The sequence below is a fragment of the Lutjanus erythropterus genome, chromosome 21 (genome assembly GCF_056507025.1).
Source record: "Lutjanus erythropterus isolate fLutEry1 chromosome 21, fLutEry1.hap2, whole genome shotgun sequence".
Classification (NCBI taxonomy): Eukaryota; Metazoa; Chordata; class Actinopteri; order Lutjaniformes; family Lutjanidae; genus Lutjanus; species Lutjanus erythropterus.
The window spans coordinates 19,992,592-20,018,201 of record NC_139337.1 but is presented as its reverse complement, the minus strand read 5'-3'; the positions used below and the strand labels follow the sequence as shown (position 1 = coordinate 20,018,201).

General features: G+C 40.0%; 1 protein-coding gene across 2 annotated transcripts in view; it reads right to left on the bottom strand.

Annotated features, from left to right (window-relative positions):
- Positions 1-465: 465 nt before the first annotated feature.
- Positions 466-25,610, bottom strand: part of oxsr1b (oxidative stress responsive kinase 1b) — a 53,986-nt gene continuing 28,841 nt past the window's right edge. Inside the window, exons 4-18 of one of the 2 annotated variants that reach the window (XM_084747217.1) lie at positions 21,226-21,367; positions 10,586-10,641; positions 10,249-10,358; positions 9,558-9,659; positions 9,285-9,418; positions 9,124-9,172; positions 8,178-8,243; positions 7,973-8,095; positions 5,084-5,119; positions 3,754-3,969; positions 3,562-3,617; positions 3,369-3,421; positions 2,904-2,972; positions 2,735-2,799; positions 466-1,775 (exon numbers count right to left, since the gene is read on the bottom strand). In XM_084747217.1, the coding sequence (XP_084603343.1) occupies positions 1,701-1,775; positions 2,735-2,799; positions 2,904-2,972; positions 3,369-3,421; positions 3,562-3,617; positions 3,754-3,969; positions 5,084-5,119; positions 7,973-8,095; positions 8,178-8,243; positions 9,124-9,172; positions 9,285-9,418; positions 9,558-9,659; positions 10,249-10,358; positions 10,586-10,641; positions 21,226-21,367 (1,352 nt within the window). In that variant the 3' untranslated portion in view covers positions 466-1,700. Of the gene's footprint in view, positions 1,776-2,734; positions 2,800-2,903; positions 2,973-3,368; positions 3,422-3,561; positions 3,618-3,753; positions 3,970-5,083; positions 5,120-7,173; positions 7,792-7,972; positions 8,096-8,177; positions 8,244-9,123; positions 9,173-9,284; positions 9,419-9,557; positions 9,660-10,248; positions 10,359-10,585; positions 10,642-21,225; positions 21,368-25,610 lie in introns of those variants that run through there. The other variant, XM_084747218.1, reaches the window with a different exon arrangement.

The window sequence follows — 25,610 nt, the reverse complement described above, 5'->3', positions numbered from 1 at the left end:
ACAATAATCATTATTTTTCTTATTGTTCCTATAAAAAAAACCAAAACCAACAAAAAAGTGATCTTACTAATAAGTACCATCTGTGTATCCAAAGACAAGTATATTTAATGTATGCCATAGAGCTCCATTCTTGCCCTCGAACTATTAAAAATATGACTGAGCCACACTGTACACCATGCTGCTGCTGTAAATACTCAAGAGCACCACATGTGTATTAATCCGCAGCTGAAAATAGTCCCTCAACAAATTTACTAATTACTTCTGTTTGAGTAACATTTGATAAACACTACAGTGCCCAGTTGTTGCAGGAAATTTCTTCATCTTTAAAAAAGACTAAACTATATATCTGTGCCACAGACCACGGGATTTTAACAGGGGGTCCATGACGCCCTACGAGGTCCTCAGAGTCACTGCAGGGTGAATTATTTATTGTAAGACAAAAAAAAGCATCTATGAAAATACACATTAACATGACAAGCCAATTAGCTGTATTATTTCCAAAATGCAGAGACACTTGTGTGAGTGGATCGTTTTGTAACAAGCAAAGAGACACTACCTCCACCGCCACAAGCAAAAGTGCAAAAGGTGACGCTAACGCAACACAGCCATGCTACAACTGCTGCTGACTTAGCAGCTACGGGTGAGTACGCACGAGAGAAAACCTGACAATATTAAATGGAAAATATGCAGCAGGAGGCCCCTGCTCCGTCTCTTCATCAGCTGAGGAGTCTATGGCGTAGATAGAAAAGACCCCTGCAAAAACAGTACAGGAGAGTCAGAAAGTATTGAGAGAGACTAAAACGTTTGTTGGTTTTGGTCTTTTTTTGGTGTTTGTTGACAATAATAAACAGACAAGGTAAAACTAGTAGATTTTTACTGTGCTGCTGGAAGCAGGAACCAAAATGAGTACCAGCAAAATGCCGGTTTACAGATTTGCTTCACTCCCTAGCCAAAAAAACAACTGGTAATCTGTTAAGTGGCTGGTAAAATTCGAATATTTACTAGCTATTAGGCCACCGAAGAAAAAAAGTTAATTTTGGACCCTGGCTGGGAGTGTTCACGTCCTTCTGAAAAAGTGATTTTACATTAAATTTGTTGTGCTCCATCAGCACTTGCTGGTGAGAAGTTTGAATACAGACGTGTGCCTAAAAATTTCAATTCTGGCTAACTTCGAGGATGCATCTCCTTTCAAAATTAAGTAAAAAACTTGACACAAGCAGCTGAAACCACATTTGTACATTTCAGACAACATAATGCTCCATATGGTAACTGGGGACTTCCCCCAAAACGTGCATTCAGTAGTTCTGATGAATATAAGGCATTGTTACACTTATCAGGATTCAAGGGCGTTAGTTCAGATTGTGCAAATGCATCACATATTAGAGAGAAAAAAGTAACAGAATGAGGGAGACCAGGATGGTAAATGAAGACTGTTTGTTTGTTGTAGATATTTGCATCCTTCTACATATATGCTGTAAACGTTTTTGAGTGATTCTTATACTGTACGCTCTGATACTTCAGCCGACCACCCAGTTCAGCGAGGCGGCCTTGTATAATCCTATGGGTGACAAAACGGTACTGTTTTCTTTGGCAGTAGTGGTTTCTTTACAGCCATAGAAAGAAAAAATGCATTAAACTATTTTTTTTTTTGTAATTTTCACATTTTTTAGGCAAGTCACGGTCCCAGGTAGAACAACAGTTTAACTAATGCTGAGCTGAGCAAAGCCCATCAATTTGACGTCATCTGGTATTTCAGATCCCTCAATTCCAGAAGCCTGTGAAAAGAAGAGGGAAGAATTAAAGTAGTGAGCAAAAACAGTGACACATTACAATAACATAATTTAGTAAAGTGTTAAGTAAATCAATAACTAGGTTTCCATCCAAATGTAGCACTGGACTGACTAAAGTGAATTTTTATGGAAATCAGCAGAAGAAAACGTGAATTTATGTTTCCATCCACTACTATTTTGTGAATATTATGAGCTGGTTTGTCAAGATAAGGAGCAGGCGGCACTATTTCTCTGGTCAAATGCCATTAAACCATTGCAGAGGAAGAGGGCACAACCAGATGAAAAGCGCACCAGTCAAACCTCACATCGTGGGAAAAAAAAAATGTGGAAATCATGATGGAAATATGACATTTATCTTTGTTTCACATCTTTAGTTGAGGAAGCTCCCAGTTGCCTCATTACTCCAAACAAATCCAACAGTTTTATCTGTCAATATTTTTTGTCTCTTCCATAGAACAAAAGCTTCAGAGTTTCCATCGCACTTTGTTGCATTTTACTTTTATCAATATACCACCTTTTACATGTTGGCTCAGCAGAAACACTTTTTTTATTATAATATTATAGTATAACTTAATTAAACTAAACTTTTTTTAACATACCAATATTGAATGAACAATAACTGCACAGACAGGGGAGAGAAATAGTTGTCATAGCTATTACAATGTGCAGATAAGGGCAAAGATGGGTATTATAGTGTCTACTTCAGTGGACAGAGTTGTGTCCACTTTTGGCATAAAGGTCAGAAAAATCTGCCATAATTAGTTTCTACTTTAAGGTCCATTGCTTTCTTCTAACAGTGTGACCGGGGCTGAGAGGCTAATCATAAACAGAGGACCATCCAGTTAATAGGTCTGGTAAAAACAAAGATTTACTCCTCATTTACATTTAACAAAACCACAACCGTGAAGAAAAAAAACAAATGCAGATGAAAGTTTGGCACTCACCAGCTTGAAAGTGACATTTTTATTGGCTTGAGGCTCATCAACTATTTTCTGCAAATTCGCAGCAACTGAAAAGAAAGACAAAGTTTCAGTCCCACGAAGGCAAACAAAAACATGTATGCGTCTTTGGATGACAGAAAATATGTATATTTTTAAAATATACATTGCTGACCTATTACTAAGTCCCTCCCGTCCACCAGGCCTGCTGAGACCAGCTCCTGGGACACACCATCTGCTGTGTCTGAAAAGTCAGAGCATACGAGACAAACTGTGACAGGTGGACAAAAACAGATATTAGAATGTCCAAAACACCTCCTGATTCAGTTATAGCTGATTTCTCTTAATGTTCTGGTAAGAGGAACAGCACTATTAATATTAATTAATTGACATTAATATCAATTTAGCAGGTTTTGGCTCTGATTTACAAGAATTCATGCACCTCTGTGCTCTATTGTGGCTGCTGTGATGAGAAGCATGAAGAAAAGTTTAACAAAAACTAGATATAAATTGACAATTCATCTTACTGATTACCCGCAAAGTACCATCTAAAGGCAAGAGTTCTTAACCTCTGGACAATTTTTAATTTACTGAGGTTGATTTCTGAATGATACCCTCTTAATAAATAAACTTTACTGACCTCTCCCTGGCATAAATTCAAAGCGGATGTCATTTAGCTCCTTCTTTGAATTTCTGAAAAGATGATTAAAAGAGAGACCAGATCAGAGGAGTTAAAATTATCATTTGTTTGTCAGTAATACAAACAGAAAAATATCACATACCATGTATAAAAATGGTGGGAACCTTTTTTTTGTGGTCATGTGGAAACATACCTTAACCTTAATACCAAACTAATGGGGGCCTTGACATCCCCTGAGACAGCTTGAGCCTGTCAAAACACAGATTAAGACAATCATTCATCATAGATAAATTAAGTAATATCATAAAAATCAGTATTCAGCAGATGATAGACGCATTTGAAGTATTAAAAAGAGAGAGAATATGATAAACAAAAAGTGACTGACCTGTGCAGGAACAGCAGCAGCGGCGGCAGCAGCAGCAGCGGCGGCAGCAGCAGCAGCGGTGGGTGCGCCTGGTGTGGGAGATGCAGCCTGGGCAGTGGATTGAGTGCTGACTGGTGTGGGCTGCAGTGGGACCTGGCCTGCAGCCTGAGGTAGTTCTGCCTGCCCTGCGGCCACCTGCTGGAGTTGACTACTTAAAGGCTCAGGAGTCTGGAAAACCTGAAGGAAGAAAGACGCTTCATCAAATCCTGCTCATGACTTTCATGTCGCTGTTGAAACAGGACAAATGACTGGAAAGGAAAGTTCTTGAATAATATAAACAAATATTTGTTCATATTTAAGCTCAAAAGGCTACAGCCATACAGATTGATTTATATAAACTGATTTCTTCATTTTAACTAACTCGTTTATTCTGTGTGATTTTAAATTGATGTCTTCTTTTGAGCCCAGGAAGACTAGCAATCACTTTGTGGAAGGTAATGAGGATCCAAAAAAGAATAAATGTAGAATTTGCAGACTGGATCAAAGCCACATTAGGAAGTGGTCTGAAATGAAATCTCTATCAAACCTCTTCTGGTATGTCTCCTTCCGGATGCTCTGGCTGCTCCAAACTGATTTTAAAATGTCTTTTGCGTCACTCATGACTTCAGTTGCAAGCTTAGTGAATTGTCCTTCACTTATTAACTCTTAAGAATCAATCATTCATCTTAAAGATGTGATATGAAAAACAAATCTGATTTTCCTGTAGTCAGAACAAAACTTTAGTTTTACATTTCCTACATTCAGGCTTACTATACAAGTGAATACAAAAACCACCGTCAGCCTTATGATTTCAAAACCAAGGTACCTGCTAAATTTTTATTTTCACCTGCTGAACTACCAAGTTAAGCAATTAATATCCACTGCATTTACTGCTACATTTGGCCTGTTGTGAAAGTGAACCACCACTGGCAGCAGAGGCTGGTTTTAATACCTGTGACAGTCTCGCATGTTGCACAAATTCATTACACACATCAATGCTTCACGCAAATGTATAAATCTGTGAACACAATGCTAGCAGATTGAGATTCTGCTCATTTCATCCAATTTTACAAAACCAAATAATACCCCAGAACACCCAAACTACTTATGCGCATGACTGAAAAAGGAGCAGGAAGAAGAAAATAATACATAACATTAATACAAATGGACGTTCTTCTTTTCTTTTTTTTTTTGTTTTGACACAGTGATAGAAATCTTAACATCAGTAATGTTTTCTCTTAAATTGAGTAACAAGGTAATCAAATATTGTGATTTACTTAAACAGTGTACAGAAAGAACTTTTGACACTCACCTCTGAATTCTGTGATCCCTCCTTCACTCTTGGTGACTGTTTAAAAACAAACAGTGACAAACAACACTCAGGCAGGGATACATATATATATTTATATATTTATCACTGTGGAGGCTTCAGCAAAGCGAAAACAGCAGGCGTGGATGCAGAGAACACACAGAAAGCGAGAGAGGGGGAAACAGATTAAAAACAGCTCACTCGTTTACTTCCCTCAGTTACGGTTACACTCAGCTTATCGTTATCTGCTTTAAAGTGAATGCAGTGACATCTGTAGAGTGGGAACAGAGATATGAAATGCTAATTAATGCTTTAACTAGACTTTACTATTTGGTGCTGGTGATGGTGATGGTGATAGGACGGTATTTAGTGAGATGAGACAGTGAAAATGTTGCTGTATAGTTTCTGGCATATGAAGGACAAAAAAATACATGCAGAAATAAATTATTAAATACACAAATTAATGAATAAATAAAGGCAGAACTAAACAATTAAATACATAAACAAATTAGAAATATATACATTTGGTAAAAGTTATTTTTCTATTTTTACATTTGTTTGCTTAATTATTTGTTTATGCATTTCCACATGTATTTATATTTACATTTTTGTAACTTATTTGTTTGTTTATTTATTTATGTATTTATTTATCTATTTAAACTTACATATACTATTGGTAGTAGCTATACCTTAAATACCTATATATTCAAGCAACATTGCAAATCAATAATCAGGCTTTATCTATGGGAATATTGGATTTTTGCATCAATGTGATGACATACTGTGATTTGTCAAGCATTTAATTCAATAGATTAGGAATTAGCAAATTCCTGTATTACTGATACTACATCACTTTATATGATCATGACCTAAAATTACATTCACAGTGATTTTATTTATGTAGTCCACCTCTGTAAACGAGTGAAAATACATATTTTACAACTGCAGTTTTGTTTTTAGTTTAGATTTTAAAAGCAGAGAAGCAGCACAAGTAAGTACAGAATCAGGAGAAAGTCACACTGTTATATGGTCAAACTTTTTATCTGCAAAAAAAAAAAAAAAAAAAAAAAATAAATAAGTTGAAACAAACTTAGAAAAACAAAGGAACTTCGAGTCAGACAGAAGCCTTGCAGGCCCAAATGAGGACAAACTGACTTGACTGAGAGGACATGACGTGGCGTCTGGCTGATGTCAGAAATCACATCAATCTGCTGTCTGATTCAGACAAAGCGGCTGCGTATTCGGGCTGAGGAGACTGTATTAGTCTTTGAAGCACACAGACACTACACACAGGTACTCAGCGAGGCTCCACTGCCTAATAATATGAATGTTTCTCTAGTTCAAAGAATAATCATTTCATGTTGATATAAAAAAATGCACCAGCTCATGACACTTTTGAGATATAACATCAAGCTGATATAAGAATTTAAAATTCAGTTTGCCAACAAGTAGCCAGTAAAGCAGCATCGAAGCAGCAGAGATGTTGTCAAATTTGAATCTCTTGATGATCATTAGTGCTCTGATTGAAAATCACTTGCGGGATTTATAAGTAATTTGCCTTGTATTGATTAAATGTGATTTGGTCAGTACAAATAAAGATTTAGAAAGAGAAATGGAAATACAGATGGCTTCCAGGAAAGGTAACTCTCACTTCGTTGAGTTAATAAAGATCTTTCAAAGCAAACTGTTAATCCTAATCTGTTATACTTAAATGAAGAGCTGAAGTCCCCTATATTTATCATAACTTATAAACCTAATAATTCAGATTATTTAATATGGGGTTGTGTGAGGTACTAATCAATAGTCAGTGTATTACCTACAGTAGATGGTGGTTGGCATGCCCCCAGTTTGGAGTTGTTGTTGACCCTGTCAACAGTAGCACATTGCTTAGCTTCACTGCTGGTACTCCTGTCAGCTTCTCCAAACTGGGTGCAGACTGACTATCACACAACCCCACATTAAATAATCCCAACTATCCCTTTAAACAGTTACCAAAAGAAGTGGTATCTGACATTTTTGCAATCTCCAAATGTTAAGAAATAAATTGTGGAAAATACAATTATGCAAGTAATGCTAATTTTGTAGACACATTCGCTTTCCTTCCCATGAAAAACAGAATACTGCACGGTTTAAAAAGACTCTTACTGTACTGACTAATTTGCCCTGACAGGGTTATTTTGTGGGTCAAATTCTACTCACATGTGATCTACAGCGTGCTCAGACTTGTGCTTAAAGAAATGATGATGTGAACCTTTCCTGTCAACAAACCAATTGCATAACTTCCTCCGGTAATTACTGCTTGTCTTCTGATAGGTTAGTGTAAAGTTATATAACAGCAGAACAAAGTCGCTGCTATCTGGAGGATAAGAGCTTATCTGGCTGCAGATTTAGTGGCAAAATCAGGTTCCTCATTCTAATAAATAAAGATATCTAAAGTCAAACTGGCCTGTAAACAGCAGTGTGTGTTTTTATGCATGTTTACAGCCCTCACTATAAAAACAAAGGTTATATAGGTTATCTGCCTTTTCTCCACTCCCTACAAGCTCTCTCCTGCCCTTTCTAGCTAACATGTGCAGAGAGAGTCCTTCCTTGTTAGGGGAATGCCATCTGTATTGTGGGGGCAAGTGAACAACCCTGGACGAAGGCAGCTCGAGTGGGAGGGAGAAGCGCACTTGTCGCCTGGTGGCGCCAACAGGCTTCACCTGCTGCTCCTTGGCCGTCAGACAGAACATACACACAAACGGGAGACTCAGTGGGGAGACAGTGGACAACATGCTACTGCACAGACATGAGAATGACAACTTCAACATTGTACAGCGATTGAAAGACAAGACGTGTGGAGTAGAATGTCTGCAAGTCAGGGAGTAAAAACAAGTTGTAGATTGGTCTCACCCTTAAGGCAGCAACAGCTGCTTTGCCCTCTTCACTTTCTTCATCCAGCTCATCGTCACTCCATTCCCACTCGCCATCCTCCGTTTTATGCAGCCGACCACTGGAACCTGGTACTCGACGTACCTAATGACACACATGCGCACAACTGAGCTCATCGTCTTTATGATAAAGCACAAAGTGTAGATTTCAATCTTTGCCGTCTTACCCTTTTAGACCTCTCTGTTATTGTGGGCGCCCTCTGAAGTAACTTCTCATGTAAATACTCGTGGGTCTGTCAGAGGAAAGAAATATGTGAATGTCACTGCCATAAAATCCTATTTTCAGTTCATTCTATTACCTCAGTGGTTCCCAAATTTCTTCTGGGATGACCCCCTTCAAAAAAGCACGCAGTTCACAAAGATTCTTAGTGAAAAAAAAAAGGGTAGTATCAGAAAACTCTAATGTGTTTATTTTCCCTACATAAATCATATTAATCTAACTTTGTTTCACTCTAAATTTCTCCCCTCCTCCTAGCAAATCAATATCATATGTTGGCTTGATAAGCATTTAAATCCCTCCTGCAAGCTGACAGTTGGTTCATTTCTACCAGAGGTGTATCTATACTGCCCTCTTCTGTGCACACAGAGAACTGCAGTTCTTGCTGCTGACCGGGGCCGCGTCCAGCAAACCGACCAGGTTGTATTTGGGCGGAGTGACATGCTGAGCCAGCACTTTTGTTGTTTCAGTTGCCAGGGTACTGGGCAGCCGGAGGCTGGAGTTAGACTGCTTATCCCTGTGCCTTTGTTAGAAACAGCTCTGCACGGTCAATAATGAGAGGAATGCTGCAACGGCCTCAGCTTGGGTCAGACACACTGACAAGTTGAGCCAAGTGAGAAGTAGCTGAACTCACAGGGAGAGAAACTTTACTGGTTTATTTTCCTCTCTTGATGCATTATAGTTATACTCATTTTCCTAAATTAAACCCTCCTTCAATCACTTAAAACCTCTGGAGCTAAAACAAGAGCTTAATTTTAGACCAAGGCCAAACAGAGGCCATTCAGAGCCAATTGCTTGTGCAGGCTCAGACCTTTGCTCATCAACCAGCTCAACTGATGCCTGACACAGAGGTGATGCTGACTCACCGTCGAACTGTTTCAGTCTCAAGCACCTACCTTGGCTTTCTGGAAGAATTTATGCTTCAACAACTCTGAGGATGTTGGCCTGAAAAACAACAGAATGGCAATAAATGAGTCTCTTCATCTGAGCTTTAATACTCCCAGTAATAGAAAAACTTGCAATTGTTGTACAAAATGATTAAAGGCATTACAAACACCTTTTCTCTGGGTCCTTCTGCAGACACAGCGAGATCATCTTCCTGAAGGATTTGCCGTATTTTTTTACCATCTCCTTGTCTGTGATGCCGGTCTCCAGGGTTGGGGGGTCATTCTGCAGCGTCAGCATCAAGACCTGAAGACAAAGTAGTCAAAAAACACTTAGCAACATCACAGGTTGTATCCAGAGGAAGTCGAAGGAACTGACTTAGCATTTGTTCTGCATCATTAACTACTCATTTCTAAGTAGGCAGAGAGCTCCGCAGTGTTCTCACCTTCATTGGTGGGTATTTGTGATAAGGTGCAGCCCCTGTGGCGAGCTCGATGGCAGTGATCCCAAAACTCCAAATATCTGCTTTGAAATCATAACCCCTCACCTGTGGGAGCAGAATCATGTTCAGCTTTCACAGATCCGCCTTCAGGGAAAAAACGGGTTTGCTTTCAGAGTAACCAGAAAAAAGCTCAGTTAATAGGATGTGAATGGGCTTTATTTTCAGCATTTACAGTCATATATAATCAGCAAGTTCAGGCAGTAGAGTTTTATTGTTCAGTTGCTGAGTGCTGAGTCATAGTGGACAGACTGTTGAACCAAACTGAGTGTTTTATGGTGGGTCCATATTTTTTCATAGTAAAATCTTTAGTTCCACCATCACCAAGACTCTTGATTTAACTAACCTGTGATGAACTGCTTGACATACAGTACATCCCAGATCTGTGGCATCAGGCCATCCTGTCTGCGGAGGGCCTGATGCCACAGATCTCTTCTTTCACTTTCCTTTGCTCTATGGGGAAGGAAATTGGTTAATGTGCAAAATGCAATGCACCATGTGGTGGTTCGTAAGGATGTGACATATGGCTGCTTTCATGATTTGAATGTCTGTTTTGCCTGTAAAGATGAATTTGTGCCTGATTGTGTTTGAACTCTTTTCATGGTTATTTGTTTTCTCTGTGCTTAAAACCACCAACCTGCTCCATGACCTCTGGGGCCATCCAGCATGGTGTTCCCACAAACGTCTTGCGCACTTTATTTCGAGTCATGTCACCACCTGTGGCTAGAAAGGCACTGACGCCAAAGTCTGAGGGAAGAGAACAGAGAGGAAAAAGAATTAGACAAATGCACACAAAAGGACCCAAAGCAGAAAGTCTATAATGCCATTGTCAAGAAAGTTCATTTCCCTCAACAGACAAGGCCACAGTTAGCAGTCTAACAGGGGTAAATGAGGTTAGAGCACAGAACAAGTTCCTCTTCACACCTAATCTGGGTTGCCAGTGACAGGTGCTGAAGGGTGGTGCTGCTAAATACCTGCAATTTGCACTGAGCCATCATCCCCGAGGAGAATGTTTCCAGCCTTAAGATCTCTGCGAAAGACAAGACAAGAATTTGTTCACAATATGATCACTTCTTACACAGAGCTGTCAAAGATAAAGTGACTGAAGCAGCTCATTTGGATCAAACAGCAAACAGGAACAAAGACGTCTAAACTTAGATCGATGCCACAGAGTTATTAACTGGTTAGCTTCTATTATTTGAAACATTACTGTAGTTCCACCCACAGTTTAATTATGTCACAGACTCAACGCCAGCTTAAGATCTCCTCCTCACTTGACTGCTTATTAATAACTTGTCAAAAACAGCTTGACTGGATGTTTATGTGTTATGTTTTGGCAAGGCCATCTTTTGAAAAGCTTGTGGAATTTGGTTTATTAATTCACATCAGTCCTGAAAATAGAATTTCATTTAATTCCTTGTTTGTAACTATTAAATGATATACCTGATTTTCAATTGGATCTACAAAAAAATGCAGAATATTTATTACCATAACCCACATTTTACAAAGAAATGCATACTTCTATTTCGGAGGAACGAATAAGCTCCTACTTTTAAGCTGTTCCTGCACCAATTATCACAAGACTAACCCTTTGAGAAAAAAAAATAGGGGACATATTTTTCATGAATTTTAGTCACCATTATTTTTCGTGCTTTTCATGAGGAAATCAATAATTGTTGTGGACATTTTCTGACCTTTTTGGACTTGTACTTTCATGGTCTAGAGGCCTTATAGATATACATCATAAATGAAGGATTATTAAATTATTTTTACCATTAATTCTGTCACTGTTTGTATCTTTCTTCCTTTCATTTTTTGTTTAGGGCAGTTTTACATATACTTTTTGATGCTTCTTTATTTGTTCTTTGGTTTGCTTGTCTGTCTGTTTTGTTTATTTGGGTGGTGAATGGGGGTGGAGAGAAGGGATGACAGATATGGAGAAACTCTGTTATGCCTGTACTGTGTGTCTAAATATTCGTCCTGGTTTATTATACATTTATTGGGAAAAAAAAGCTTGATATTATACATTACAGTACAAGATATTGCTTCAAAGCTTTTATCTTTTTACCACTCTGGATTTAGATTTCTTTTAGACTTTATTAGCAACACACAAACACACACACACACACACACACACACACACACACACACACACACACACACACACACACACACACACACACACACACAGGCTGTAGTTAATTTGTTCATCCCTGTTCAGCCTCCCCTGGTGGCGATAAGAGGATTCAGCAGGGACAACTGTCTGGCTGCCCGTCTGCCTCCTTGCACAGAGTGCCACACACACACACACACTGAATACTGCCACCTCACCAGCCAGACAGAGTTGTCATAGCAACAGACTTTCAGAGATAAAGTCGAAGGGTCAAGTGAAAGGCGAGGAAATAAAAAGTAAGGATGTCAGCGGTGTCAGTGAGTACAACAGTCAAATCCGTCTGCTGTCCGCTCTTTCAGGAAGTGAATGAACATTTTAAGGAGAATAATGGTAGAAAGACTTTGACGGGACAAAGAACAGCAGAGTGGTACAACCTCAGGACATTGTCAGACATTACACCGCGACTTCTAACACATTTGCACAAATTACCCCGAGACAGATCTTTAAACTGCACTGACAGGCAGACAAATGAGTCCTAAGAGATGCAGTCTCAACAGCTGAGCAGTTCACTTTGCTACCAGCTGGGGGCACTGGAGTAAAGAGCTCGCAGCGTTAAGCTGAGAGATACAGTAAAAACTGTTGGATCATTCCAGCAAACAAATTGGTCTCAATGAAAGTAAAAATAGACTGGTCTTTGGAGTACTGGGTTGGAGATGATACATGACACAGCTTCCAAGAGACAAAGGCTCACTTTATTGGGGATATAATTCAATCCATATAGACTCTAACCGCATGCCAAATACCAGGAGCATGGGGGGCAAAATGCTGCAGACATAATTGCGGTGGTTGGAAAGATTCTTGTGCTTCTCAGAAAAGAATATTCTCAGAAAAAGCATACAACTTGTCAACTTGAAATACATTCTGAGACTTTCCCTAGATCACTAAAAAACCTTTTATCTGGGCACCGAATATCGAATTGCTTCAGTACTACCAAGTATTGAAAAATGCCTTGTCATTCAATAACAAACCACAATACCTGACGTATAAATCTCATCAGCATCAGTGAGCCATTAAGCACACAACATGCTTGTACTAAAACCTGAAATGCTGCTGATTAGCTGTCTGATGTGTCATGGGTTTTTTGCAGAAAACAAACAACGTCACACCCAGGCAGGGATCACTGTTTTGTTTGTTTGTGTTTTTACAGCTCCTTCCTTTACAGTAAGTAACTGTACTGTAATGTGTAATAAGGGTTCAGTGTTCATGTTTTTTTCTTTCATTTGCCCTGTTGGGCAAGTGGGTCAGAAATCCACTTGCCCTAGGTCAAGTTTTACTTGGCAACAACAAAGACATATGTTGATTGTTCTGTTTAGTCTAGGGCTGCAATGTCTATAAAAATGTCTATAAAATGTCAGAAAATAGTGAAAAATATCCACTCCAGACACAGAGAAAGCTGGGAAATCTCCATATTTATGAGGCTGAAAACAGCATTTTCTGACATTTTTCCATGAAAAATTATTCATTCACTTATCAAAATTGTCAAGTCAGATAAGTGATACTTGCCCAGGACAGGTTGGCAATCCTTATTGTTGATACCTGAGAAGATTCTGTATCAGGAAAAGTATCACTCAGGACAACTGTATTACCTGGGCAGGTGTAATGACAACTACAAAAACGAATTAAATACATTACAACAGCAATGACAGCAACAAAGACACATTAAATACATTATAACAGGAACAGTAATACTGTGCATACAGTAGAGCACAATTTGTAAAAACACATACGGCACTTTAACACAAGGACAATAATACATAAAACAAAGCATGCTTCAGGTTAAGAATGCACTGATAGCCAAACTAGTATTGCGTATCGGTCCAGTACTTTGCTCATGCACTCACAAGACTACTACGATTATGAAAAAGTAGCTCCTTCAAAACAAGCAATTACACAAAACATCACAATGCAGAGTTCAAGAGGTTTGCCCTTGCTAGCAGCAGGAAACAGCAACAAGAAGTTATAAAGTGAGGAAGATCTGATGAAAATAAAACATGCTTTTAAAGTCATGGTAAGAACTGCAATGACAGTATTAAGTACTCATATCAGGCCTGTGTAAGAGCAAGTACACAAATGTAAGTACTTGTACTTGGTCTGAAAAAAAGTCATCTCGGTCCATCCATGCCTCAGGCCACAGCCAGGGTTCCTGGACTCTTACTGTGGCTCTATTTTCGCAGCAAAAAATATATTCAGGAGGTGGAGTCGGCGGTTTGGCTTTTAAGCACCCTTTCTCCTGTAGCTACAAGCTCGAGGTACAATCTTTATAGGCAATCTACTCAGGACACACAAGTGGCTGAGGGGACTCAAGAGTTTGCAGGTCACAGTTCAGATCTTTGTTTAAATGCCGCTGAATACTTGAGTGTCGGGGCCTCTCCTGATACAAGTACTCCGGTAAAAAACCACACAGACAACAGACCTCGTACTGACAGGGGCAGGGAGTGAAAGACAGTGAGGCACAGAGGGAGGAATGCAGCATATGTGACATATTAGGACCATTGGCTGAAAGCAAAGATGGGGATTCCCGCTGCAGGGCACAATGACTGCTGGGATAATAAAACGACCCAGAGGCAGGCTGAGATACAGTATCTAAGTCTTCTGTAAAACAGTGTGTTACAGTAATCAGCTGAGGCAGAAAGAGCTGTCTGTGTAGTACATGTGGCAAACTTTTGATGTGCATTTGTGTCTAGACGAGTTTCATTACGTAACTGTCACACAGGGGACGGTGCAGGGGAAGGGAAAGGGTGGATGAAAAGGGGACATGACAGCCTTTGCAAGCAGCTTTGAATCGCCACCGTCAGAAACGTCTGCTGCCATACAGACATCTGAGCTCCGCAGCGCTCTGGCTTGTCCCACTGTCACTTTGCTGCCCTGACTTAACACCTGGGTGATATCAGGTCAGAGGATTTCAAGTTTCTTGCCCTTACTACTTCTGCTTAATCAAGAAAATGCTCTTCCTTCCACCTTGGGTGTTCATACATACAACAGTGATGATTTACGCCCAGTAATTTGAGACGTTGCTTTTTAAGGATTAGAGGGGAGGTGCAGAGTGGACCACCTGAGGCTGAAACGCAAGTCTGGGAGTATCCCAAAATACTTTTCCTTGTTTACACAACCATCATCCCCTCACTCTGTGGGTCCAGTCATGTACACTAGCGCTTGTGGTTCAGGGTTTAGCCTGGGCTAATAATGTTCTGTATTTTAATGAGGTATTCAGGGTACAGTGTAGGCCAATTAACCACTCTGTCCATGTCACAAGACCTGCTCACTTATCATCACACTTCACACTAGCTGTGAAAATGCATTTTGCTTTTACATGAGAAAACATGCCAGAAAGTTTACCTGTGCTAGTTGAAGAGAAAAGTCCACCCCAATGAAAAATTTACACAGCGCTAGCTGAATGATTTTAGACAGTCATCTGAGTCTGCAGCCATGCTAGCAGCTCTATAGGGCTGTATATAGGGACAGGGGTTCGGAGTTGAAAAATGAAGCCAATGTGGAAGTGCTAAAAAACTGCACCTCCTTTAATGGACACTTAAGGCTGGCCTCAAGAGCAAATCAATGCCCACAGACTCTGCTTCATTTGGCTCCACTCATGCTCCGCCTCTTTTTGGAATCGGTAAGAGTTAGTCCAGTCAGGCACTGCCAAAATGTCAATGGCCTGAGCCACTGCATTGTGACCAAACAGTCCCCTTCTAAGGCTCAGTGAAAGGAGGAAAATATTTCATTAGTTCTTATATTAGTTATAAAAAGGACATATCTCATAGAATAGTTTAAATGGGTGTGATTTGATTAAAGCGATACCATTTGGGGGGATTTTACTGTTTTTCTCACAGTTGAAAACTAATAAATACCTTTGGACACGCCTTTTTTATGTATTTGGTGTGGCACTACATGAAGTGTCACAGGATCACTGAAGTCATTAGACTTCATCCTCAGGACACCATGGATATTTGTACCAAATTTCATAGCAAACCAGCTAATAGTTGTTTAGATATTTTAATAAGGACCAAAGTGGTTGATGAGTCTCCAGTTCTTGTTCTTGAAATGATCAGGTCATCAGAGGTATTTTTGAATTTGTTAAATAAATGAATTGGTGAGTGACTCTATGGGCTCAAGGAGTTTTTGTTCCACATTCTACACCATGAAAAGTTTTATATGAATGAAGTGCTTAAAATATGTCTCTATATGACATTATGTTATTTCTCTGAGAATACAGTACTTCTCATTTGAACAAGCTACTGAATACTACTTAAAGGTAGCTTTTTAATTTGATATGCTCCACTCTGATAAAAGACAACCGACATCGTTCACAAAGAGTGATCAAGGCCATCTTATAGCGTCCCCTCTGCGCTCATTCAAGAACCACAGAGGCTACGGTTCACTGCAGCAGATTGTAATGCGCTGAGAAAAAAGGCTGCAGAGTGCAGACAGTCATTAACATTCACAGGAGAGGAAGAGGAGGAGGAGGAGGAGGAGGGAGGAGGTGGTGACACAATGCACCATGCAAGTTCAAAGAAATACTGTAGCGGAGAAAGAAAAAAAGCAAACCTGCAGTTTAAGTCCCAGCTCCTACCCGTCATCTAGCCATATGCTACTGTAGTAAATGGGCTTAAGCCAGAAAAGACAGGCTGGTTATACTTATTTACACGTTTTAAAGCAAATGAAAGCCTGTCAAAAACACTGGCAGAAACTAGAAAGTGTTAGGCAACCAAAAGATATTGATAAATGAGCAAGATGTGTGGTCGCTTCTTATTTATGACCTACTGAAATGATACCCAGGCAGTAGCCAGGTGGGAACAGCCGCGGTATGAAACTGTCAAGAAGATTTATTCTTTTCATCTGGCAGCTCTCGCACCTTGCAGCTCCGTCGGGTCACCTCCTGTGACATCACATCCTGGTGCCAGGCTCACAGTGGCCCTAACAGGGCTATAACAGAGAGTTTATGAGATGCCCTGAGTCTGTTGTCCCCTATGGAGGTGAAATACCTCCCCGTCTTTTAAGCGTGCCCTTTCTGACCACAAAAATATCTTCCCATTGCTTTACTATTTTGATTGCCTTTTCCATACTGCTGAATTTCATTATCATCTCTTTTTCCAAATCAATTTTTATGTCTTATTTTGTGAAATTTACTTTAATCCACAGCAAGAGACTGTGTGCACCCAGAGGCAGCATAACTACAGCCATTACCTGATCATTACTAAACCACATGTAGAGTAATTTGTATCCTCAGAGGACATGTGAGGTTTCAGAGATGAGTGAAGCAAAGAGCTCCCCACAAACAAGAAGATCGCTGTCTCTGAGGCTTTTGCAATAATTAACTCGCAGGCTGATTTTCCAACATTCAACTGAGAGACAAATCTAGTCTGAGCGGAGTTATTATAGTTTGTATTTTTCATTAGTTTTAGTTTTATTAAAAAAAAGGTTAAAAGGTTTGAGTTGTTTCAGTTTAGTTTTACTATTAAAAATGTTTAGTTTTAAGTTTATATTAGTTTCAGCATTCATTTCACTTTTTAACATTTAGATTTAGTAGACATCCCAGTCTCAATGAACTGATGTACCACTGTCTCAAAATGTGTGTTAAAATACCATTTTATATTAATATCGTCATGCTGCAGATATGTACTGGCCCACATACTCTATTCAATAGACATAGGGCTGGACAATATATCAATTTATCAATTATAATGTGATATAAGATGAGATTCAGTTGTATTCACCTCTTGATGTCTACCTGCGGCTGAACTTAGAGGACAAGTGCCACCTTTGAATCACTGACTTTCCGTGCTGCTGTGAATGTGGAGGTGGAGCACTTCGCCGTCTTGTGGTAAATGTCTCTGGTGGAGGCTACAGCCCGGGCTGCGAGACTCTAATTGCTTTTCTGCCGTCCTGAGCTGGATGGAACATATCATGTGACACTTTCTCTGTTTCTCCCTCCTCGTCAAGCCTCACCCCTTGACTCTCTCCATCACCCCTGCCCCGAGGCTCCGACTCATATGATCCAGCTTACACAGGAGGGACTCGCCGAGCCATATGTGCACGTTCACATCAGGAGGCCGGCCTCTCCACTCAGCGTGTCGATGATTTTCAGTCCCGTATGGGGATTACCTCACATACCTCACACTTTCTTTTTCACAAGTCACACCTCAGAGTCTGGGGTGGACAAAAGTGATGAATGAATGATCTATTAATGATCCTCTTTAGACGGGGCAAGGAGTTGAAGGAAGGTTTTATTCAGGGGAAAAACATTCCTCCCTCTCTGGCAATGACCGATAACCCTGTCACATTATGCTGAAAGTGGATACTTAAATGCTGCAGCAGAGAGGAGGTATACTGCAGTGAATTTCCCTTTTAATTAACAGAGTAATTTAAAAAGTGTTTCACGCCAATTCCTTACATCTCTACCTACACTTTCTATAGGATACAGCCATTTTCTAACGAGCAGGTTAATGAGCTGATGCTTCATTTACACAGCTGAACAAAAAAACATCCCTCATCCAAGCTTTCAATCAAGCCTCTCTGACTGTTTCTCATTGGCATGCGACTCTAAAAGCTGCTGAGCACTTAACCAAGCCGAAAAAAGCTATGCATTATTTACACACGTAGCCTGTCCCGAGCTATATGTGTGCCAGTGGGAGAGAAGAGGAGACGTATGAAAAAGTGAGTAATGAATATTAAATACAGAAGGAGGTAGTGCGATGAGTTCTACAGACGGCGTGTGTGTCGACTGGGTTCATTGTAACAGCTTGAGTGCGGGGACTTAGCCGGGTCTTGAACTGGCTTAGAAAGAGAGCTTTCAGGATCACATTTCCTGTGGCACGCAAATCTGCCATTGACACATTCCACTAATGCATATTCATACAGTAACTCTTTAAGATTATCAGCCCGGAAGTGAAAGTCTACTTACAGATTTCTTGCAGTAGTTTTTCAACTTAAAGGGAGAGTTCACCCCAAAATGGAAAATACATATTTTATCTGTATTGCTATTTATCCATCTAGATTGTTTTGGTGTGAGCTGAGGAGTTTTGGAGATATTGGCTGTAGAGATGTCTGCCTTCTAGGAATGCACATTTGATCACTTGAAGCCCTGTCCAATGACAGGATAAAGAAAAGAGAGACAAAAGCAGCTGAGCAGCTGACAATGCTGTCACACAAAGGTAAACTCTCTCTCTTCACACTAGCATTAGCTCAAAGCATACTTTTGGAGAAAATGTAAAAGTTATTTAGTATTCAGTTTTATTACAAACAGAGAATTCAATGTTCCATAACAGAAAAGTGACAATATAATGGAACTAGATGGCACTCGGCTTGTGGTGTTCAAAGCACCTAAAAAATACATTTGCAACCCAACAGCAGTGTGTCTTTCCCGAAATCATGACACGGTTACTCAAGATTATCCACAGTGTTGTGATTAGTTTCATACAGGAACTATTTTCTGTCTACTGAAGCACTTCTACCGATCGTGTCACTGTGCACAAGGAAGCGTGTATCTACTCATAGAAGAGAGGTTTGTGCTCGTGACAGCATCACAATTCTCTCTAGAAAGACTATGAACACCGGAAAGTCAAAAAACAGAAATTTAAAACCCCATTGTACTTCCTGTCAGCTGAACCAATTTGATGGTGACATGTAATGGATGTAAACACATGCATTGTGTTTACATTCTAAACTAGGCTACTTCTTGAGTTTTGGTGAGGATGGCTGAGTATGAGAAGCTGCAGATGGATACAATCTGACCATTGCCCCATGTCTTAAAAGTTAGCGTATGGAGCATTTTGTCTGTAAGGATTTCCAGAAAGAGACAATCCTTTTGAGTTTTTCAAATAGTTTTTGTCGGTGATAAGAGGAAAAATATGTATTTTTTGGGTTGAACTGACCATTTAAAAGTGTTGCAATTTCATTAAAGCACTGATGGCTTGTATCACATATACAGTTTTAATTAACAGTAAAGATATAAAGTGAGTGGACTGATTTCTTCATTCATAACCATATTTCAGTGGTAACCCATAAACACATCTTTACTGCTTGTTCTTCTGGAAGACTTGTGGCAGTCCCATTGGGGATGTATACAGCCTCATCTCTATAGAGATCCCAACGACACCCCTGACCTTTACTGAGCAAGAGTGGCTGTCTGAAAATGCCATTTCCTTGGTACAGTCATCTGTCTTGTCTGATGAAGAATACCAATGACTTCCGAAACTCTAAGAACATTAATTAATTTGCACAGATTGCCAGAGGTTTGGCCTTCTTTGAGTGAGATAGAGGAAATATCTAACAAGATCACAGATAAAATGGAAAGAGTATGATGCCCACAGATACCACAGAACGGTAAGAGGTGCATAATGAAGCAATTAGTCATCGCAATACAGATAAACAGACAGTTATGCTAATAAGTACATTAATAAACCCACAGAGAGGTGGCATTAGGAAAACTGAGTAAAGATGACACCATATGACACATGCATTAATTAATACTGAGTATTAATATGAAATGTGTGTCTTGTTTAATTCCTCATTAAAATGCTGATTTAATCCAAAAACTCATCTCATGTACAGCAATCTTTTGGATAGTTGGAACCCATATGAAGCATTAGGTTTCCATAATGAATTATATCTAACTTATTGGGAAACACAAACACGAATGAACTCCACTGATTTCTCTGTGAACTGATAATATCAGCCCAGTATTGGCCTATCACAGCCATATCAACCTATATAGGTACTGATATATATACTGTCCAATATGCGCCTATATAAAAGCTTATTTTAAGGAGGACATAATGCAGATTGTTATATATGTTAGCATTTTATGTATATTTGATATTTTTCTTCAGGTTTAATATACATAAAAATACATAGAAAAAAACATCCATCCTGGTTAATTGGTGATTTAGTAGGTTAGCTTGCTCACATTATTGCGCAAGGATTCATGACTAGCAAATAGACTTATTTAGACTATAGACTATATTTTCAGATAGATTCAAAATTTTAGAAAGAAAAATAAATTATCACACAATAATTTTGGAGGACCCCCTGCAGTCCTTCTGAGGACCACTGGTGAAGACCCAAGGACTGAAGAAACTAAAAACTATTAAGGTGAAAGTTTATTGTTTCAGTCATTTTGAAGTGAAATCATTTTGGACAATAAAGTTTATTGTTAAACTGTAAAATATCCTGCCTCTATTACCTATCTTTGTCTTACTCCGTAATATCATTATCTGCCCCAAAAATCCAGTGTCAGGCTCTACTACAAACATAATGTCCCATGTAGTGAAGCTGAGGGACACAATGTTAGCTCAGGAGAAAGTCAGGGGCAGTGTTACGTATTTCTGCTCCATAAACCCTGAAGGTGAAGTCTAATAAAGCCTCTTTGCTCAGTGGTAATAGGAAGTCCTGTGTCAGTAATATTACAGTACCAGAGTGCCCGGCCATGATAAGTCTCTTTACCTGTGGATCTGTCCATTCTTGTGAAGGTACTCCAGGCCCTCGAGCACATCTTTCAACACGGTGGCTATGCTGGCCTCGTCCAGGACGCCTGACTTGTGTTCGCCTCGTGAGATGATATGCTTGATCACGTCCAGCACAGAGCCTGGATAATAAAAACCACAGGAGACAGTGGTTAATAAAAAAGAACTTACAATGTCATGCTTCATTTCTCTTTGAAAACTGCATTTGCGATTGTCAACATCAATGTCGGACAGAAATGAAAACCATCCAGCAGTCGAGCTCTTTAAAAATGACAGGATAAATAAATGGTCTTGTTTATGGTCTTGATTGATGATCTCCTGCATCAATGAGAAAGTCACCCCAGGCTAGCCGCCTATATCATTTGTTAAGCCTACTCTAAACCAAACCGTATTTATGAAAACACATACTTCCTGGTGGATTGGCAGACATTCAGTCAAGATAATTCGTCTATAATCTTATATTGTTTGGATATATTAGATTGTGGGTACACAAAGACCTTTTTTTCCAGTTCCAGTAAGACAGATTTTATTGAAGGAAAAAACAAATGATTTAGCTGTGTTACAACAAAATCCTTTAACCATAAACATCACCATGACCTTTTCATTTGGCCATGGCAAAACAAACCAGAACAGTCATTATCATGCATTCTTTAAAGAGTAAACCCGCCTTATAAAAGAATTTATGTTGTGCAAGTTGTGATTTTAAAAAGTAAAGTCTGTATCTACAAACATACGCGGCAAGACTTGAATTTATGATGTCATTAGGGGACATTTTTTTGGACTTGGTCCATTGACTTTAAATTAGATTTACTTTGCAGGCCCACAGGATTTTTGTTTCAGCTTTTCCATCCAAATGAGTTTCATTCCAATGTTGAGCTCACAGCTGGCAATCAGAAAATGTGCCCAGTTTAAATCACCAGGCTACTGCCAGAGTCATGGCATTATTCACCATCTACAGAACAGTTCCAGGATTTCACTCTCGATGACATCATCACTACAGTCCGTCTCTCTGCAGTTCAGGTTCACGTCAAATGCACAAATACACAGTGAGTTCTACAATAATACGCTGTATGCGAATCCTATTTTAAGGTGTGTGTGCCTGTCATGCCTTTGGACCTGCACAAAAAATAAGTGTGCATGTAAAAGGGATCATTCTGACTATTTAATGGAGAATATATGAGCTACTTATCGATAACCAGTGTATTGTGTATAGTAGATGTAATCAGTGTTCCCCCAGTTTGGAGAAACGGAGAGAAATACCAGCATGGAAGATAAGCAATGCACTGCTGTAGACAGGGTCAGCAACAAAAGATGTTTAAGCAACATAAAAAAGGCCCACCTAAAAAATTAAGATCAGTTCAAGTGTACACTATTTATAATATTTTCACTGAATTAAATTGCTGTCAGACAGCCTTCTCCAATGAGAAACCACTGTTATGTAAGCCAAATATCGCTCTTTCAAACCAACCAAAGTCCATTAGTGAAATCATTAATTTTACCTCACAGAGCAAAGGAGTTGCTGGTCTACAGCTGCCTAAATCTTTGTTTGTGTTATTGTGTGATTTCTGAGTTTTCAAGGGATAGTTCAGATCATCCAGTGTCACACAACAGGATAAACAAACTAACTGATCAAGGCAGCAGTGGACCCACAACACCTGTGTTCTACAAGATAAAAACAAGGTAAAATAACCCATGGAGTTTGGCTAGTTTGTAGAGAGAGATATTTGGTTTATATAACATCAGTTTTCTGCCTAACAGCAAAGTAAAATGGTGAAAATATTCTAAATACATCGTACACTTAAACTGATTTTTAAATACGTAAAACACCTTCTGTTGCTGACCCTGTCCACAGTAGTACATTGCTTAGCTTCCATAATAGTACTCCTCTCTGCTCCTCCAAACTGGGGGCAAGCCAACCAATAAGTCAAACTGTTGCTTTGTCTTTAGTTGCCTGGGCTGAATAGAGGACGAGTGTTGCTCTGCTCACTGACCCGACAGGTCACCATGTCTCCCCTCAGCCTGGCTCCTGCTGAATAAAAGGAGCGCTCTGGATGAAAAGTCGGACTGCTGTCAGTGTATGATTTCCTTTGTGCGACTCTCCAAAGAATAAAGAACATCCCTCTGAAAAGAGGTTCAGTATTTGCATTCGGTATGACAGAAAATTGGGCGACACTGGTGAATGGGGACAAAGCAGAGAAGCAAAAAGAATGCCACTTGCCTGACAAGCTGCATTGTGCTGCAGTGATACACAAACACAAACACCACACTGCCACACTGTCTGTCCGTCACACACACCCTCAGCCACACACACACGCACACGGCACTTGCGAACAAAAGCTGGAAATGGCCTTTTCAAGGTCTCGAAACACTGTCCATGACACAATTCCAGGATTAAATTGATTGTGTTTTAGCGACTGTGCCAGGCTTGGGGTGCAAAGATATTTATTTGCTCAATCACTTCAGGGTGTCCTCGCCTGCAGCACTCAGTCGAGCACTGCATTACCCAGGGGAGCCGGCGATGACGGGCCACCTGAGACTAGACGGCGTTATTGCAGAGTCTTAGACACGCTGAGGCAGAGAGGGAGAGCAGCGCGAGTGAGGGAGAGACGGTGGGTTCAACGGGTTCGTCTTGCAGTGACGGTGCACAGCAGAAAATGTGATTCAGCGGCGAGGGGAAGAGACAGACCCATTCAAAGAGAGGATAGATGAGGAAAAGGCAGGCGAAAAGCAGCCTATATGTGTGTATTGAGTGTGTGAGATAGCGGGTGCATATGTGAGCGAGTGAATTGGCAAGGAGCGAGAGGCGAGCGTAAGAAGAGAGCAGCCTCGCGTCTCTGATGTGACAGCTCTTTGAAGCTCATTGAGAAAAGGCAGAGGTTTTTTTTTCTTCCTCGTCTGTTCTTCGCACACGGTTCCCTCCTCTCTCAATGCTTCTGCGCTCAGCATGATGTTCATCTCCTCATCTAGAAATGGCTGTAGGGAGGAGAGGAAGTGACAAGAAGTGACAGGTGACAATGAGGAAGGTGCTGAGGGAAGGAGGGTGAGTGAATAAATCACGTCCAAGTGAGGGGGAGATGTAGTTCTAATGAGTGAGCAGGCGATGACATGAGAATCTGATTAAGTAGCTAGTGTGTGGGACCTTGTCCGTATAGCCCAGCTTTATATATGTAATATTAAAGGAATGGAGAGACTTTCAGAAATATGCTTATTTGCGTTATTGCAGAGAGTGAGAGGAGTATATTGACTGATGTCTGTACAGTAAGTATTACTTTACCACCTGCAGCTGGCTAACTTTGCTTAGGACAAAAGACTGAAAACAGGAGGAAACCAAGCCCCTGGACGAGCGCCAGCAAATGCAAATGTAACATAGTGTCCAAACCATGTAACGTCAAAGTCACATGATGCACTGCAGCCCAAAAACACTTTTTCTTATAAGCTTACATTTTGAAAGAAGTGGCTATAAAACAGTGGATACATTTTTTGAGTGTCACACTTAAAACCCTCCTGAAAGGACTTAAAAAGATTAGATCCGTCTGGTCCATTATTATTTGGAGAGTATAGAAGAGCTGTTCAATTAAGTCATTTTATCCCCATTCAAGTTAGCGGAGAGCTAAAGCGGAAGTTAGCCACTTGATCAGCGCAAATCTAGTAGGCTTGCTCTATGTGCTGTACAATGCGTTAGATCTGACATGGAGATCAATGTCATGCACCACTGAGCAGCTTTCATAGATATGAACAGACGCCCGCTTCCAACACTGTGTCCCGTTCTCCTTAAGACATCCATAGAGAAAACAGCTAGCTTGGTTGTGTCCAAAGGTGAAAAAAAATTGCCTGCAAGCACCCCTAAAGCTCACAAATGAATTGCATCTTGTGTATTTAATTTGTACAAAAATGTGTTAAAAAAAAATTCTTGTACTTGTACTTCTTGTAAACCCCTGCTTTAAGGAAACAGGAAAGTGCTGGCAAATATAAAGGAAGACAAACAGTGTATAGTAAACACTTCACCAGATCAGAGAATGACAAGTCTCCTTTAAGCTGAGGTGGCACCGAGGGGAGAAAATTTCTAAGTGCACACTCGCAGCATGATGTAGGCTTTGGAGGATCACTAAATGCCAGCCTTGTCAACCTCTTTCTAATTCATCTGATTGAACTCTTCATGCCTCATTGGGCTGTCTCAACACGCTGACACTGACTGACAGCTTAACTATCTAAAGGTTCATTTTGCATGGGAAAGACTACAGCTTCCAAGACAAATGACACCTGTTGGCCTGGTTCGAACGGTCCCTGTCCAATCCCCCAGAGGGAACCTTAAACAAATCACAGAGAATAAATTAAGTCTTGACAGTGTGGTTCACTGTAGAACAT